Here is a 16,094-nt window from a genome sequence, read left to right on the forward strand (position 1 = left end):
CTTGGGCCGCTCCAGTGGCATATGGAGGTTCCCAGGCTAGGGGTTGAATCGGAGCTGCAGTCACCGGCCTACGCCAGAGCCACAGCAAGGCAAGATCCGAGCCGCGTCTGCAACCTACACCACAGCTCACGGCAACGCCGGATCGTTAACCCACTGAGCAAGGGCAGGGATTGAACCCGCAACCTCATTGGTTCCTAGTCAGATTCGTTAACCACTGCGCCATGAGGGGAACTCAGCAAATAATATTTTTATAGTTAAAAGCAAAGTCAGTGGAGAACAGACTTGTTGTTGCCAAGGAGGAGGGGGAGGGAGTGGGATAGACTGGGAGTTTGGAGTTAGTAGATGCAAACTATTGCATTTGGAGTGGATAAGCAATGAGATCCTGCTGTGTAGCACAGGGAACTATATCCAGTCACTTGTGAGGGAACACGATGGAGGATAATGTGAGAAAAAGAATGTATGTATACATGTATGCCTGGGTCACTTTGCTGTACAGTAGAAACTGACAGAATACTGTAAATCAACTATAACAGAAAAAATTAAAATCATAAAAAATAATAAATAAATAAAAGTAAAGTCAGAAACAACCTAAATGTCTGACAATGGGGGATTAGTATAAGAAATTTATAGTACTTCCATACAACGGAATACTATGTGGTTCTTAAAGAAATAAGGCAGATATTTATGTACAGAAGAGGAATGAATACCAAGATATACTAAGTGAAAAAAGGAAGGTACAGAAGACTGTGTACCATTTGTACTGTATTTCTAGGTGGGAATACACATTTAATTTATATATATATGCATACTTGTACTCACACAGAGTTTCTCAGAAAAGACAAAAAAAAAAAAGATTGGTATTCTGGGGAGGGGACCAGAGAACTAGGGGAGGGTGTAGAGAGACTTCTCACAGTATACACTTTGATATTACTCAAAATTTTATCATTTACATATACTTATTAACTACTTTAAAACTTTTTTAAATTTTTCTAAATTTTTTTCGGCCACACCCATGGCACACAGAAGTTTCGGGGCCAGGGATTGAACCCAAGGCACAACAGACACAACGCCAAGTCCTTAACTACTAGGCCATCAGAGAATTCCTTTGTTTTTTTTTGTTTATTTTTTGTCTTTTGTCTTTTCTAGGGCCACACCCTCGGCATATGGAAGTTCCCAAGCTAGGGGTCTAATCAGAGCTGTAGCCGCAGGCCTACACCACAGCCACAGCAACGTGGGATCCAGATCCGAGCCATGTCTGCGACCTACACCACAGCTCATGGCAATGCCGGATCCCCAACCCACTGAGCAAGGCCAAGGATTGAACCCGCAACCTCATGGTTCCTAGTCGGATTTGTTAGCCACTGAGCCACGACGAGAACTCCCCTTTGTATTTTTAATTTGAAAAAGCCATTTGAAAACATTAATATGTGATTCAGCATGGTGAATGAATGTGAAAAGGGTCCTGGTAGAATTCCCTAAGAGTTTTGGAAGGGTGTACCCAAGAGGGAGGCCACAGGCTGCTCATGCTGGGCATCCTCAGGAGACTGGGTCTAGGTGGGCTTTGGTGGGTTAACTGTGGTTCCAGAATCTGTGGCCAGTTGATCAGCCTCACCCAAAACCACAAGTGTATTCTGAGAACAACCGGACTTGCAAGTTGTTCACTTACAGGCAAAAATGGCAGATTCAGTGGGGATGGGCCTAAGTCAAGGGTAGTCTCATATCCTACTAACTTGGAGACCAAAGACCACCCACTGTGGTCGAACTGCACAGTGAATTGGATATAAATCAAAACATATGACCAATGGATGAATCTATATATAGATGGACAGACGGATGGACGATTTGCTATGAAAGCACTATCATTTCAGACCCACAAGTTAGCATAAAATGCTTAGTTCTCTGAAGAACAAGGAAGACCTCAACATAGGGGACAATGGTGGGGTCTTACACCACATTCAGATAACTCGAGGATTGTTGGATCTTCAAAGTACAGGATGAGGAAGTTGCCATTTTCTAGTGAAAGGGTGGTATACCCATCTTAGCAAAGTTCTAAAGCCTCAGTTGGATGCATGGTCATGTACCAACCAACACTTATCTTCAACCCCATCAGGTCAGGTTCTCCTTGGCCTCAAAAACAGACCTTTAGAGGACTTCCTGTGTAGCTCAGTAGCTTAAGGATCTGGTGTTGTCACTGCGGGGGCTTAGATCGCTGCTGTAGTGCAGGTTCAGTAGCTGGCCTGGAAACTTTTAAGTGCTGTGGGCATTGCAAAACAACAACAACAACAAATGCCAGACACTTAGCATTTCTGCTTCTGCACTTCTCTTCCTCTTTCCTTGAAGGCCCTTTTGCTCACCTACCTCCACTGTTTCCATTCCTGAAGAATCCATAGATGCCCAACCACCTTTACAGAGACTTCTCTGAACACTCACCCTTCATCCATCTTCCTCTCCACCGTGTTTAGTACATGGGCCTAGGATTCTAAACTTTCAGTCCAGGGGAGCAGAGACATGATGAGACTACATTCCTGAACATGGCAGATTCCTATGAAGAATTCCAGGGTGCAAGCTTGCAAAGATTTAAAAGAAAATATTACAGGATTCCTTCCTTATGTGCCAGGAACTGTGCTCAGGTTACACAATGACAAGCAGGAAAAACATCACTCTTGCCCTCATAGAGGTTACAGTGTCATGGGAAATAGAAACAGGTCAACAGTACTAGAGCAGCAGTGCTGTGTGTGGTGAGACACAGAGGGCTATGGGAGAGCCCAGCAGAAGCATCTAAGCCAGCACAAGGGCTCTGAGTCAGGGAAAACCTCCTGCAGGGCTGGCACCTAAGCTGATGCCTGAAGGTAGTGTAGGCGTTAACCTAAGCGGGGAAATAAATGTTCCAGGCACAGGCAACAGCTTGTGCCAAGTTCCTGATGCCAGAAGGAGTGGAGCCAATGAGAGAAACCAAAGGACGTTCTGCCCGGCTGCAAGTTTCAGACCTGTAACCATAATAGAAATGACTGCTTTATTGTGACACACCTCAAAGAGCTTCCTACCCAGGAGAGCAGCTGCATACAGGTCAGAAGGGGGCTATTAGCCTAGTTTTGTCTGGATTCCCCATGTCTCTCCAGCTAAGACTGTCATCTGCCTGAGATCAGAAAATCTGCCAAAACTTTTCCCCTTCAGCATAGCTCATGGTGCTAGAGTACAAGAAGTCAATTTTTTTTTTCAAGCAAACAAAGTCTTTATTACAGGAAAGCAAATAGCCCCCAGGGCTCCTGGGATTTGGGAGAAGAGCCCCAGCTCTCTATTGTCTTATAGGGTTTTGTATCCCTTAAAGGTGGGGGGTACCAACGTGGGGTCCAGAAAGATGTGGTTTTCTCCCATCGGCCTTGATCAATTACCTCTATCAGTCCTTGTCCAATAGGGGTCTTAAGGGTGGAAATGTCCCATAAGACTCATGGTTTCTTTGCCCTTTTCTTCCCATAAACTGAGTCACACGGGGTGAGGGATTAATGTCCATCTGGGCAATGATTTTTTGTTGTAAATGTTAAAAAAAAAAAAAAGCTAAAGATCTTTAGGATGGTACAAAGGCAAGGTCCTGGGAGAGTGCTGCCCCCATCATCTTCTCAACCAGGAACAAGAACAGGAATGAGTAAACTTTCAGGGGTGCTCACTGTGCCAGGCAAGGTGCTAAGCATTCACTTATATTCCCGATTTTACTTCATCTAACAGAGAACAGAGAACATCATTTTTTCCTTTATCTTCTGCAATGCCTTGATAAAATATCATTAAATAGGAGTTTTTGTCATAGCTCAGCAGTAACAAAGCCAACTAGTATCCATAAGGACACGGGTTCAATCCCTAGCCTTGCTCAGTGTTAAGGATCCAGCATTGCCATGAGCTGTGGTGTAGGTCACAGACTTGGCTCAGATTCAGCCTTGCCGTGGCTGCGGCAGATGCAGCTCCGATTAGACCCCTACCCTGGTAACATCCATATGGTGCACATGTAGCCCTAAAAAGCAAAAAAATAATAACTTTAAACAGAAGCTAGAAGTCCAGGAAGAATGCATGCTAATAAATATGTTGAGGGAAATCCAGAAGATCTGCCATTAAATCTACTTCTTATCCTGATGTGACTTTTATGGAGAGTTCTTGGTTTACAATTTTAGCATTAGTGTGTCAGTTCATTTCTAAAGAAAATAACCCAAAATAAGAAAAATACAAGCAGCTCCCAAAGAGGATCTCTTTAGTAACGTAAGCTCCAGGCTTCAGTTACTGAGTTATGGCTATGAGATTCCCCCTCGTCCCACACACCTACCCAAATCTTCTCTTGCTTCTTTGCTTTCTTTCTCCTGTGATTTTTATAACTCCTCCCTCCCCCCAGATTTAGAAATAAGTGTTTATTGTATGACATATGGAACATACCGAAAGGCAGAAAGCAGACCAGAAAAATCTCCATAATCCCAGGAATGACCATCAAAGAAAACATTTTGGTATATATCCCTCTACCACACAGACAGACACACACTCACACACACATACTTTCTAAAATAAAATCAGGATTGGAGTTCCCATCGTGGCACAGTGGTTAATGAATCCCACTAGGAACCATGAGGTCGCGGGTTCCATCCCTGCCCTTGCTCAGCGGGTAAAGGATCCGGCATTGCCACGAGCTGTGGTGTAGCTGGCAGACGCGACTCAGATCCCGAGTTGCTGTGGCTCTAGTGTAGGCTGGTGGCAACAGTTCTGATTAGACCCCTAGCCTGGGAACCTCCATATGCTGTGGGAGTGACCCTAGAAAAGGCAAAAATACAAAACTAAAATAAAATAAAATCAGGATTATGATACTGGGCCATAACTATTGAGGTTTGTGTGTTACATGCCATCTGTCTGATATTTAGGACCATTTCTTATCTCTAAGCAATGGTAACTGACTATTAAATCAGGAAATATAGGCATCCCAGCCATGGTGCAGTGGGTTAAGAATCCAACTGCAGCAGCTCAGGTCCTGGCCCAGTGCAGTGGGTTAAAGGACTATGCACAGCTGTGCCTCAGATTCAATCCCTGGCCCGGGAACTTCCATGTGCCGCGGGTGTGGCCATAAATTTTTTAAAAAAATAAATAAATAAAAGAAATCTAAATGAAAACAAAACCTATACACAAAGCACAGCAAAAAGAAAAACTGTGACTTGATTTAAACATGAAACTCTCAACTAGCAGAGTAATAGCGAAGATCACAAAAAGGTTTCCCAAAGTGTGGTCTATTAAAACATTCTTGGGTGGATGGTAAAAGATGATAGTTGGAATAAAAATGTTCAAAAATCAAATACACTTGTGAAACATTGGCTTAAAAATAAACTAGTTTTGTAAGAAGTAACTTTGGAGTCTTTAATGTCTATTGTGAAATTCCAAGAGAGGGACAGAGCATGCAACATGTCCCAAATCTATTGGTCCAGGAACCCTTTGTTCACAAAGTGTCTGAATGACTAGAGTTCCAAGGAATACACTTTGTAAAACATTACTGATATTCCAATGTCCTAAAACATTCATTGTCCCCCACAAGCTAGCAGAAGGGCCACCCCCTCAGCATTTGTTCTTCAATAATAAGTTGATTAGTTCAGCCCTCAGCCTTCTAAACCTCTCTTAAAAAAAAAAAAAATCACCTGGATTGGTAGATTCTTTTACCTCCATCACCCTCTCCTGTGGTTAAACATTTCATTGAGGGAGGAAGGGAAAGGTGGGAATGATACATAAGGGTGTAATTCCTACAAGTCTTAATTTGTCAACAAATAAAAATTGAGACTGACTCAACCCTTTAAGCAATTTGTTTCTAATCAATCTCTGTAATTATAAAGACAATGAGAAGTACCCTTTTCTTTTGGTCTTTTTAGGGCAGCACCCGAGGCATATAGAGGTTCCCAAGCTAGGGATCTAAACAGAGCTGTTGCTGCTGGCCTACGCCACAGCCACAGCAACACACCATCAGAGCTGCATCTGTGGCCTACACCACAGCTCATGGCAACGCTGGATCCTTAACCTGCTGAGCAAGGCCAGGGAACGAACCCGCAACCTCATGGTTCCTTGTCGGATTCATTAACCACTAAGCCACGATGGGAACTGCTCCAAGAAGCAACCTTTTTGAAGGTACTTTACTAACATTATCTAATTAACTCTCTTAATGAGTCCTCAGCAACCTGACATAAATTGGTCAATATCTGTGTTCCCTATAGAATGATATGGATTTATTAATGGTGAAATCTCAATGAGATTAAAACATAAGTAGGTACTGTGTGTATACTATCCATTTCTGGTTTGTTTGTTTCAACAGCATCATCTTTCTCTCCAGCACTGAGAGCTCCAATTATTTTATTTATTTATTTATTTATTTATTTTGTCTTTTTAGGCCCATACCCTCAGCATATGGCAGTTCCCTGGCTAGGGGTTGAATCAGTGCTGTAGCCGCTGACCTACATCAGAGCCACAGCAATGTCAGATCCACACCTTGTCTGTGACCTACACCACAGTTCATGGTAATGCCAGATCCTTAACCCACTGAGCGAGGCCAGGGATTGAACCTGTGTCCTCATGAATGCTAGCCAGATTTGCTTCCACTGAGCCATGACCAGAACTCCCTGAGAGCTCCAAATGTGATCACCCAAGCTGAGTTTAGAAGCAAACTCGAATGCTCTGCCCACCACTCCAAAGTTATCTGGTCACCAAGGATACCTAATAATGGGCCGGTAATTGGCATGAGGCAGGCCATGTATAAGGGCAGGCCAGGTACAGGTTTGAGAATCACATGACTCGATTCCCATCTATTGCCACTCACCTGTTATGTGACCAGGGGCTAATTTACTCAGCCTCACTTGTGCCTCAGTTTCTTCAGCAGTAAAATGAAATAATAATACATACTGATCACAGGTCACCGTGAAGGTTAAAATAAAGAATGCACATGAAAACACCTAGGGTGAGGAATAAAGTTTCCATTCACATGTGTCAGGAGTGTGCTCCTTGGGGAATCCCTGCCCTGTATCATTGGGAAGCAATGACTCAGCTCTCTGCCACCTCTGGCACAGAGGAGGTTGTCAACAAATGTCAATTACCTCCCTTCCTTATCTCTACCCCCCTCTCAATCCCACCCCAGCTCCTTTTCCTTCCCACGCACAAAATCAGCTCAACTAACAGCTACAACCAGATACCAAATATCAGAAAGCCAGAGTTTACTGGTGGCCTAGCAGTTAAGGATCCAGTGCTGTCACTGCTGTGGCTCCGGGAACTGTTGTAACATGGTTCGATCCCTGGGCAGGAAATTTCCACTTGCTTCAGGAGTGGTCAAAAAGGAAGAAAGTTGACCCTCCTTGGAAGGGGACGGATATCTTCTGTCCAAGATGCTGAAGCAAAAGGGCATCTGTGATGGACACACCTATTTTGGCTTTTTAACAGAAAAATGGACTCTCGGCCCTTACTAAATTTTTTTTTTTTTTTTTTGGCTTTTCTAGGGCCACACCAGCAGCATATGAATGTTCCCAGGCTGGGGGTCCAATAGGAACTGTAGCCACCGGCCTACGTCATAGCCACAGCAACGCCAGATCCAAGCCGAATCTGTGATCTACATCACAGCTCAGGGCAATGCCAGATTCTTAACCCACTGAGCAAGGCCAGGGATCAAGCCTGAAACCTCATGGTTCCTAGTCAGATTCATTAACTACTGAGCCACAACAGGAACTCCGATATTGTGGTTATTTATTTATTTGTTTATTTTGTCTTTTGTCTTTTCAGGGCCGCACCTGTGGCATATGGAGGTTCCCAGGCTAGGGGTCCAATAGGAGCTGTAGCTATCGGCATACGCCAGAGCCACAGCAACTCAGGATCCAAGCCGCATCTGCAACCTACACCACAGCTCACAGCAACACCAAATCCTTAATCCACTGAGCAAGGCCAGGGATGGAACCTGCAACCTCATGGTTCCTAGTCAGATTCGTTAACCACTGAGCCACAACAGGAACTTCCCTTATTCAAAATTTTAAAAACCAGTTTGCAATTCCAGATCCAGGCTGTCAGTCAGAGCCATAGCTATACCTGAGAGTCAAAATTAGTTTCTCTCACTACCAAAGTCTCTACATCTGATTTTGGCCAGGCAGAGAGCGACTGAATGTGGGGAGAGAGGCAAGGGAAGGCAAGAACAAACTTGCACTGAGAATCTACTATGTGCCAGACACTTCAAATATTTTATCTAATCTTTCAGAATACCATGAAATAGGTATTACTGACCTCATTTTACAGTCAAGGAAACTGAGGCAGCAGGCAATTTTCCAGAATGACAAGAGGCCCTTTGTGAAAACAACTACATTATACAGTTATCCAAAGGTAAACAGGAAAAAAAAAAAAAAAAAAAAGAGCCAGTCAGTTCTTATTTAAGAAAAAATAAAAATCTTTAAAAAAATTTAAAAAAGAAAAATAAACTTAAAACTACTTTTAAAATGCTTTTCAATGCTTTCTAATTGAAAAGATTTGAAAAATTTACCTCCCACAAACATTTCTTAAGAAGCTACTCAAATATGTACTGCAGTAAAAGGACAGCATAACCCAAAAAGAGGCAGACAAACAGCCCTTTCAGCCATGGAAAGAAGTAAAGAGAAGTCCTAGGATGAAAGCTCTATAGTAGGCCTAGAGAGCAACCAGAATGGAAGAGAAAAATGAAAGAATCTGGACATAAAAGCTTAGGAAAGGAGAGAACTGATAGAACCAGGGGAATTGAGAGTATAGGAAATTTTTGAGACTATAATAAAGGCAAATAATATATAAAATCCAAAAGGCAATTAGAAATGTTAGACAAAATATGTTTAAGAAGGTCAAGGCCAAATATGAAGAAACTAAAAGGTGACAAATTTAAACAATGATGAAGAGTGAAAAACAACTCATTTGACTTTGATGCTGGAGATAGCCTCCTCTGAGCAGCCCAGGAGTCCTGATAGCAGACCCCACGTGCAAGTCTAAGATCCCATCTTGTTTGTTTGTTTATCTTTTTATGGAAGTTCCTGGGCTAGGGGTCAAGTCGGAGCAGCAGCTGTAGGCCTATGCCACAGCCACAAGAACACCAACACCAGATTGTATCTAAACTGCACCTGCAACCTACACCAGGGATTGTGGCCACCATGGATCCTTAACCCGCTGAGCAAGGCCAGGGATCGAGCCCGCATCCTCATAGATACCAGTTGGGTTCTTAACCCACTGAGTCACAACAGGAACTCCCTAAGATCCAATCTTAACATATAGGCAGTAAAAGTATATTAAATGATGCCCACAGTTTTTCAACTTCAAGAATAATTTACAAAACAAAAAGTCAATTTGGGGACAAAGCACAAACCTTTATTGGTTATGAATTCAAAGCTTTGGAACGTTAAGGTGTCACTGACAAAAAGCAAATTGTGCTACTGATAGCCACCCAAACCTCCTGACTTACAAAATGTGGAAATACTGTCAAAAGTTACCAAAAAACAACAAAGATAACCTAACAGGCAAACTAAAAATTATATAATATAAATATCAAATAATATAAATATCAAATTTGGGAGAGGAAGAAAAAACAATCTAAGGAGCTCTACTTTTCACTTTCTGATCAAGAGTTAAAAATTGGTAACTCAAAAATCAGTGGTAAAAGCACATTACTTAGGGTTAAGGAGGTAGCAATCTAAGACTTACATACAGAAACAGATTTAAAAAAATAAATAAAAGGTTCCCTCTGTGAGCCTTGAGAAGGTGAAGGAAACCACTGTTTTCCAACAAAAGTCTTCTGTCTTGTTGGATTTGTTACCAAGTATATAGATCACTTTGATAAAAATAACTTTCTACCATACATTTCAGAAAAGTTAACATTAAAATTATTACTAAAAATTGAGAGTGACATGCAAAAGTTATTGGAATTTTATTGAAAAGTGGGAAATCTCTTGTCTTTTTTTTTTTTTTCCGGCCACCCTGAAACTTATGCAGTTCCCAAGCCAGGGATCAGATCCGACCCACAGTTGCAACCTAAGCCGCAGCTGCAACCTAAGCAGAAGCTGCAGCAACACTGGATCCTTAACCCACTGTTAAGCCTGGATCCCAGCACTCCCAAGACACCTCCAATCCCACTGTACCACAGTGGGAACTCTAAAATATTTTTTTCTTTCTTTTTTTTTTTTTTCTTTTTCTAGGGCCGCACACATGGCATACAGAGGTTTCAAGGCTAGGGGTCCAATCAGAGCTGTAGCCACCAGCCTATGCCACAGCCACAGCAACGTATGATCTGAGCCACGTCTGCAACCTACACCACAGTTCATGGCAACACTGGATCCTTAACCCACTGATTGAGGCCAGGGATCGAACCCGAAACCTCATGGTTCCTACTCAGGTTCGTTAACCACTGAAACAGGACGGGAACTCCAAAAATTTTTTTTCTTATAGAATGTTATTCAATTAAGTTTTCTACAAGAACGCAAAGATCTACTGAAGTCAGATCATTTTCTTCTTTATAAGTCTCTATTTTCTGGTCTATGTACACTAAATACGTATTTCATTTGCAACCAGAAATTTTTTAAACTTTTGCTTGATCAATGCTCAAAATCTGTGTGCCAGCTGCTAAAAGCCTAAACCTACACACACTAGCCTGATTTATGAGCTGCAGGGGACAGCAGGAACAAAGTAGTTGTTTTCAGAGGTCATAAGTTTTAATATTCAATCCTCCCTATTTGTTAAATCTTACTCTAACATCACAGGAAAGGAGTGAACACTTAGAAAAAGTGTTCTTTAAGAGGTACTAGAAAGTGATTATATCACATACCTAGGAATAATCTTATCCGAGAAAAATGACAAAACGCTTCTTAGATGAACAGGCTTTGGATTACCTGGGGAAGAGACATGGGCATAAAGGTGGGAGTGGGGAAAACAGAAAATCCCCTTTTCCGCTGGCAACAGATTAGAAGGCCAGTCCAGGGTCCACCACTAAATAATCACATGACTTTCCCAAAGTCACTCGGTCACCCTTCCCTTGACTCAGTTTTCTAGCTTCCCCCAATCCCCACAAAAAATGACCTTGTCAATTATAAAATACTTTGACTTCTGACTGATAAAGCCCTCCATTCCTCACAGAATCAAAAATAGGATTCTACTGCTAGCCCCATTTCACAGATGATGGGGCAAAGCCATGAGTAGATTTCATGAAAATTAATTCAGGGTCAGTTGCCATCATTATCCAAGCTTCTACTTAAATCCACCAAAATACACTGCCTTTTGAGGCTGTGTAACAAAGTGTGGCATATAACATTTACCTTATTCCAACTTTAAAACAAGATTCCAAAAGAAACTCAGAGAACTCCTGGCAGATTGCCTATCTTCTAAGACAATAGTCACAATGACTTCATTTCTTAAATTTCCTCAGCTCTTTGGCCAAAAAATTTCCAGGGATAGCATCAGATCAGGCCTACAGGCCTACTACCTATACGTTTTTCCAGCTGTTGTCCTCAATGCCTATTCAAAGTGAAAGGAAGACAAATCTAGCTTTGGACTGAGGAGTGGTTTAGTTGGGGGTATGAGGCAGATGGATCATATCAACTTTCTCTAAACCCAAGGCTAACTTCCATTTTTGGTTATTTATTTGTTTGTTTTTCTTTTTCTTTTTATGGCCACACCTGCCACATATGGAAGTTCTCGGGCTAGGGGGTCAAATCAGAGCTGCAGCTGCAGGTCTACACAGCCACAGCAACACCGATCTGCAACCTACACCGTAGCTTGCTGCAAGGCCAGAATCTTAACCCACTGAGCAAGGACAGGGATGGAACCCACATCCTCATGGAGACTACCTCGGATCCATAACCCACTGAGCCACAATGGGAACTTCCATTTTTTTTTTTGTCTTTTGTCTTTTTTGTTGTTGTTGTTGTTGTTGCTATTTCTTGGACCGCTCCCGCAGCATATGGAGGTTCCCAGGCTAGGGGTTGAATCGGAGCTGTAGCCACCGGCCTACGCCAGAGCCACAGCAACGCGGGATCCGAGCCGCGTCTGCAACCTACACCACAGCTCACGGCAACGCCGGATCGTTAACCCACTGAGCAAGGCCAGGGACCGAACCCGCAACCTCATGGTTCCTAGTCGGATTCGTTAACCACTGCGCCACGACGGGAACTCCGGAACTTCCATTTTTAACCTAGTTTCACAAACCTAGTTTTTAACTACTCCAGTCATTCAAAACATATGTATAAAAAGGAATTCTCTTGCTTTGCATTTGTTTAGGAATCTTTTCCTCCTAGCTTCCTCAGATGTCAGGTAAACCTGGCACTTATGTCATACTTTTAAAAACCAGTTATACTAATCATATATTATATATATTTGTGCCTGCATATTTATAAACACCGTTCAAAAATCATTTGCAACCAAAAATATCCTCCAAAATTATTATAAGTGACTAGGTCGTTTTCTATTTGCATTTATTACTAAGTCCATTTCTATAAAAGTCACAATAGAATATTCATAACTACATTTACCCAAGTAAATTTAATATAAGATGCTATTTTGGACCTTTATATAGTATATAAACTAACACCATCCTTTAGAACAATACCATCACACTTAGAAAAATGTCATGATATTACATCACATACTTAAATTCCACCACCCATTTAGAAATCAAAGCACTGAATATATGTTCACACTATCACTCAATCACCAGGAGAAGACCAACTGAGAAATAAAATTACCATCAAATCTCTTTCAGGACAAGTGCTTTTTTTTCAGCACTGCATCAACCCCAGAAACAAAAGAAGAACTCCTCCTTGCACAGGATGTCAATGGCTTTGGGATGGGGAATAACTGGTCACCAGTATGAGTCAAAGAATTGGCTATTATAAGCCTTTTTCATCACCGGGTATTTGTTATTAGGGTCCTCTCATAACAATCAAAGTATCAAATATTAGCACCAAACAAAGGCTTGATGATCTTTTTTAAATAGCACATAACATCTTAACTTTTAAACTAAGGCTACTCAGTCGAAGAAATATGGGCTTTAAAACAAACTCTAAGCCAAGTTCTGAGAAGGAGTGTCCCTCCATGGCAGTGAACAGCCAGCCAGTGCAGGCAATCCTGAATGAAGTGGTTGAGCCGAAACACTTTCAGGGAGGCCATAGATAGCCTGACCCCTCATGACCTCACTGGTTACATTTCAAGTTCCAGCTTGGTTCCTCCTCCAAAATAGAACTTTTTAGGGCGCCACAATTGAAATAATCTTCTTTATGCCTGTGAATGTATTTTCCTATACAGTATAATTCCAAATTCATTAAACCAAAAAGCTGGAACAATGTGAAGGGAAGAATGAAAAAGCAGGCTCCTGATGAGATGGTATTTTAGGTTACCAAGTGCCACATAATAAAACTCCTGACCCAATTTCCACACAATTGATTTGTCCAGCCCACAACTACTTCACCAAGCAGTTCCTAATTACATCAGAGGTGCTGTGTGGTCATTATGTCACCCAGCTGGAAGCAGTAAGGCCTACTGGGCAGTGTTCACTTTTCCAGCTTGCTTTTCCCAAGAATGGAGAGGCTGCAGACCCCTACATTAAGAAGAGTCCCTCTCCTCCCCAAGCCTCAGAACTTTTCTGGCGTTTACATTTGTGTCACGAACCCAATGGACCAGGCTCTGAATTATCTGATTAGAGGGGGGAGGGAATGGATTAGAGCTTGGGTCCAGCAATCTGCATAGGTACTCCAGATTCAAGGATAGTCACCTATGTGTTTCATGAGAATCCTCCAAAAAGCACTTTTTTTAACTCCTACTTTGAAGAATCTCCATGTCCTGAATCTCTTGTGACTTCCAGGACTCTGTAAGACCTTCACCAGACCCTTACAAGTTGATCTCTTACAATTCCAATACCCAGAGATTCACTCCCTACTTTCAGCTTCCCAGATCTCTGGGGAAAAAACCGTGGAAGGGCACTCATTTCACACACACGCACACACGCACGCACACGCACAAGAACGAGCGTGGGTGGGCTAAGTATCATCACTCTGTGTCCCCCCTAGCTCCAGGCTTACTTACTTGAGGAAGTATCTCTGGCCAGTGGCCGTGAAGGTCATCTCCCAGCCGGGGGGCAGGGGCAGCTCGTCGGTCACGTCATAGGACTGCTGGCGGAGGTGCGCGTGCTGCTGCGCCGGGTTGCCAGCAGCACCCGCGCCAGTGCCCAGCTGCAGAGAAGCGGGCGACGAATGCGAGCGGACGTGCTGGGCGCCACCGGCCAGCCGGGGCCCGGGGTGGCCACCGGACGAGTCGGTACTCGACTGGCGCGAGTGCGAGCCGGAGTCAGGCTCCTTGAAGAACGACTCAGGCAGGATCTTCTTCCGCCAAGAGCTGGGCTTGGGGTTCATCACGGAGTTGAAGAGGGCTTCCAGGTCCGTGTCTAGGTCTTGAGTGACGTGGATCACTTGCTGCCCGGGTGGCGGGAGCGGAGGGGGTGCCGAGGCCGGATTCATCTTCTGCAAGGAGAAAAGAAGTAGGATTAGCCTTTTTTATGTAAGGTTGAAGAAAGGGGTACAGGGCGGGAGCGGGGGTAGAATCAAAAGAAAAGAAAGGAGACACATAGGGGTCCTCCTCGAGACCCCAGACACCCATCAGTAAGACCAGCCGGATGGGGGAGGGGTCCCTTCTAGCCTCGAGAATTATGCAACTTTCTTGAAGCCCAGAAGTTACCAGGAAAAGGAGGGGAGGGCACTGCTGGAAGTTAACTGCCCTGGAGACGCGGCTGAACTGCTAGTGGCAAAGGACAGGTCGAAACTTTCCAGGGCAGGCAGCCCCCCAAAAAAGTTTCCACCGAGCCAACTCCGAGATATCTCGCCTCCGGAACCCGAGGAGCCAAGCGCCCTGGAGTGGTGCCGGGTGAACGGGCGCGCGCCAGCGGGCACTACCTGGGCGCGCAGAGAAGCCGAGTCTGGGCGTGCGGCGGCCGCCGTTCCGCCCGAACCGCAGTCGGGCCTGGGTCACTCGGGTGCGTTCCGAACTTGCAGGGCTGGAGCCGGGGCCCGGCTGGCAAATTCCGACCCAACTCGGTGCCTGGCAGCCTAGGGGCTTCGGCTCTCACATCCCCCGAACTGGCCTCAGGCGCTCGCGCTCCGTGAGGAGGCGGAGGTGAAGCAGACTAAGCGGCTGCCGCGGATCCCCGACTGTCCCATAAACAAAGTTTGGAGCAAACTCCCACTCCCAGGAAAGAGGCGGGCCCGAAAGTTGAGCTGTTGAATTATGCATGACCTCCAAGTCCAGAGGCTGCCTGCCCCCGCTCGTCCCTCCCCTTCCTCCTCCTCTTTCCACCCCGGCTGCAGAAAACCCTGGGCTTGCTGGGTACTTTGCAGGGTAAGAGGAGCCGGGTACCCCCCACCCACTCCTCCTGGTCGCGCGGACCTCTCCCGCGGAGCCCTGGATCTGCATTCCTTTGAGTTTACCATGGACTTGGGGCGGGATCAAAGGGAAAATGGCCCGAGCCTGTTTAATCAAGGACTTGCGGACCGAAACCAAGGCTGGGGGCGGCGGAGGGCACGAGGGTGAGGGGCCCAGATCGAGGAAGGGCCTGTCCTAGGCGCCGCTCCCTCTCTTCATGCAGGGTGCCGTGCCGAAGTTTTGAGCACAGGATCCCGGGACTGACCCATAGGGCGGGCCTGGGTGCGCCCCGACTCGAGTAGACACCGAGGCCAGCATTTCCAAGGGAGGCTGCTGAGAGCTCGTGACCATATTTGGTCTGGCGAGGAGGCACCTCGGCAGTTTGGCTTTCAATTGTCTGCTCGTGCGTAGACGGCGCACAGAAAGTGCTTCTGTCGTTAGGGATGGGGCTTCGTCAACTGGTTCATTGTAAACAAACAAACTTAAAACCTTTTATCAATCCTTTTTTTCCTCTCCGGGGTGACTCGAGTTACTAGGAATTGAGAAGAAACCTAGCCAGAGCTGGGCGCTGCAAAAGGAGAGCAATTGCGCCCCCCTCTCTCCAGAGACATCCGCGCGGGTTAGTGGGAGGATTGGAATGTCCCTGACGCCCTCCGAAGAGCTTGGAGCCGGGATGGAACCAGAGCAGGTGGCTGGGAGTAGAAAGG

The 16,094-nt window shown here is 44.7% G+C and overlaps 1 protein-coding gene across 1 annotated transcript in view; it reads right to left on the bottom strand.

Annotated features, from left to right (window-relative positions):
- Positions 1–15,201, bottom strand: part of WWTR1 (WW domain containing transcription regulator 1) — a 147,853-nt gene extending 132,652 nt beyond the window's left edge. Inside the window, exons 1-2 of the mRNA XM_047784445.1 lie at positions 14,922–15,201; positions 14,059–14,492 (exon numbers count right to left, since the gene is read on the bottom strand). Of these exons, the coding sequence (XP_047640401.1) occupies positions 14,059–14,489 (431 nt within the window). The 5' untranslated portion in view covers positions 14,490–14,492; positions 14,922–15,201. The remainder of the gene's footprint in view (positions 1–14,058; positions 14,493–14,921) is intronic.
- Between the last annotated feature and the right edge of the window lie 893 nt (positions 15,202–16,094).

The sequence above is a fragment of the Phacochoerus africanus genome, chromosome 1 (genome assembly GCF_016906955.1).
Source record: "Phacochoerus africanus isolate WHEZ1 chromosome 1, ROS_Pafr_v1, whole genome shotgun sequence".
Classification (NCBI taxonomy): domain Eukaryota; kingdom Metazoa; phylum Chordata; class Mammalia; order Artiodactyla; family Suidae; genus Phacochoerus; species Phacochoerus africanus.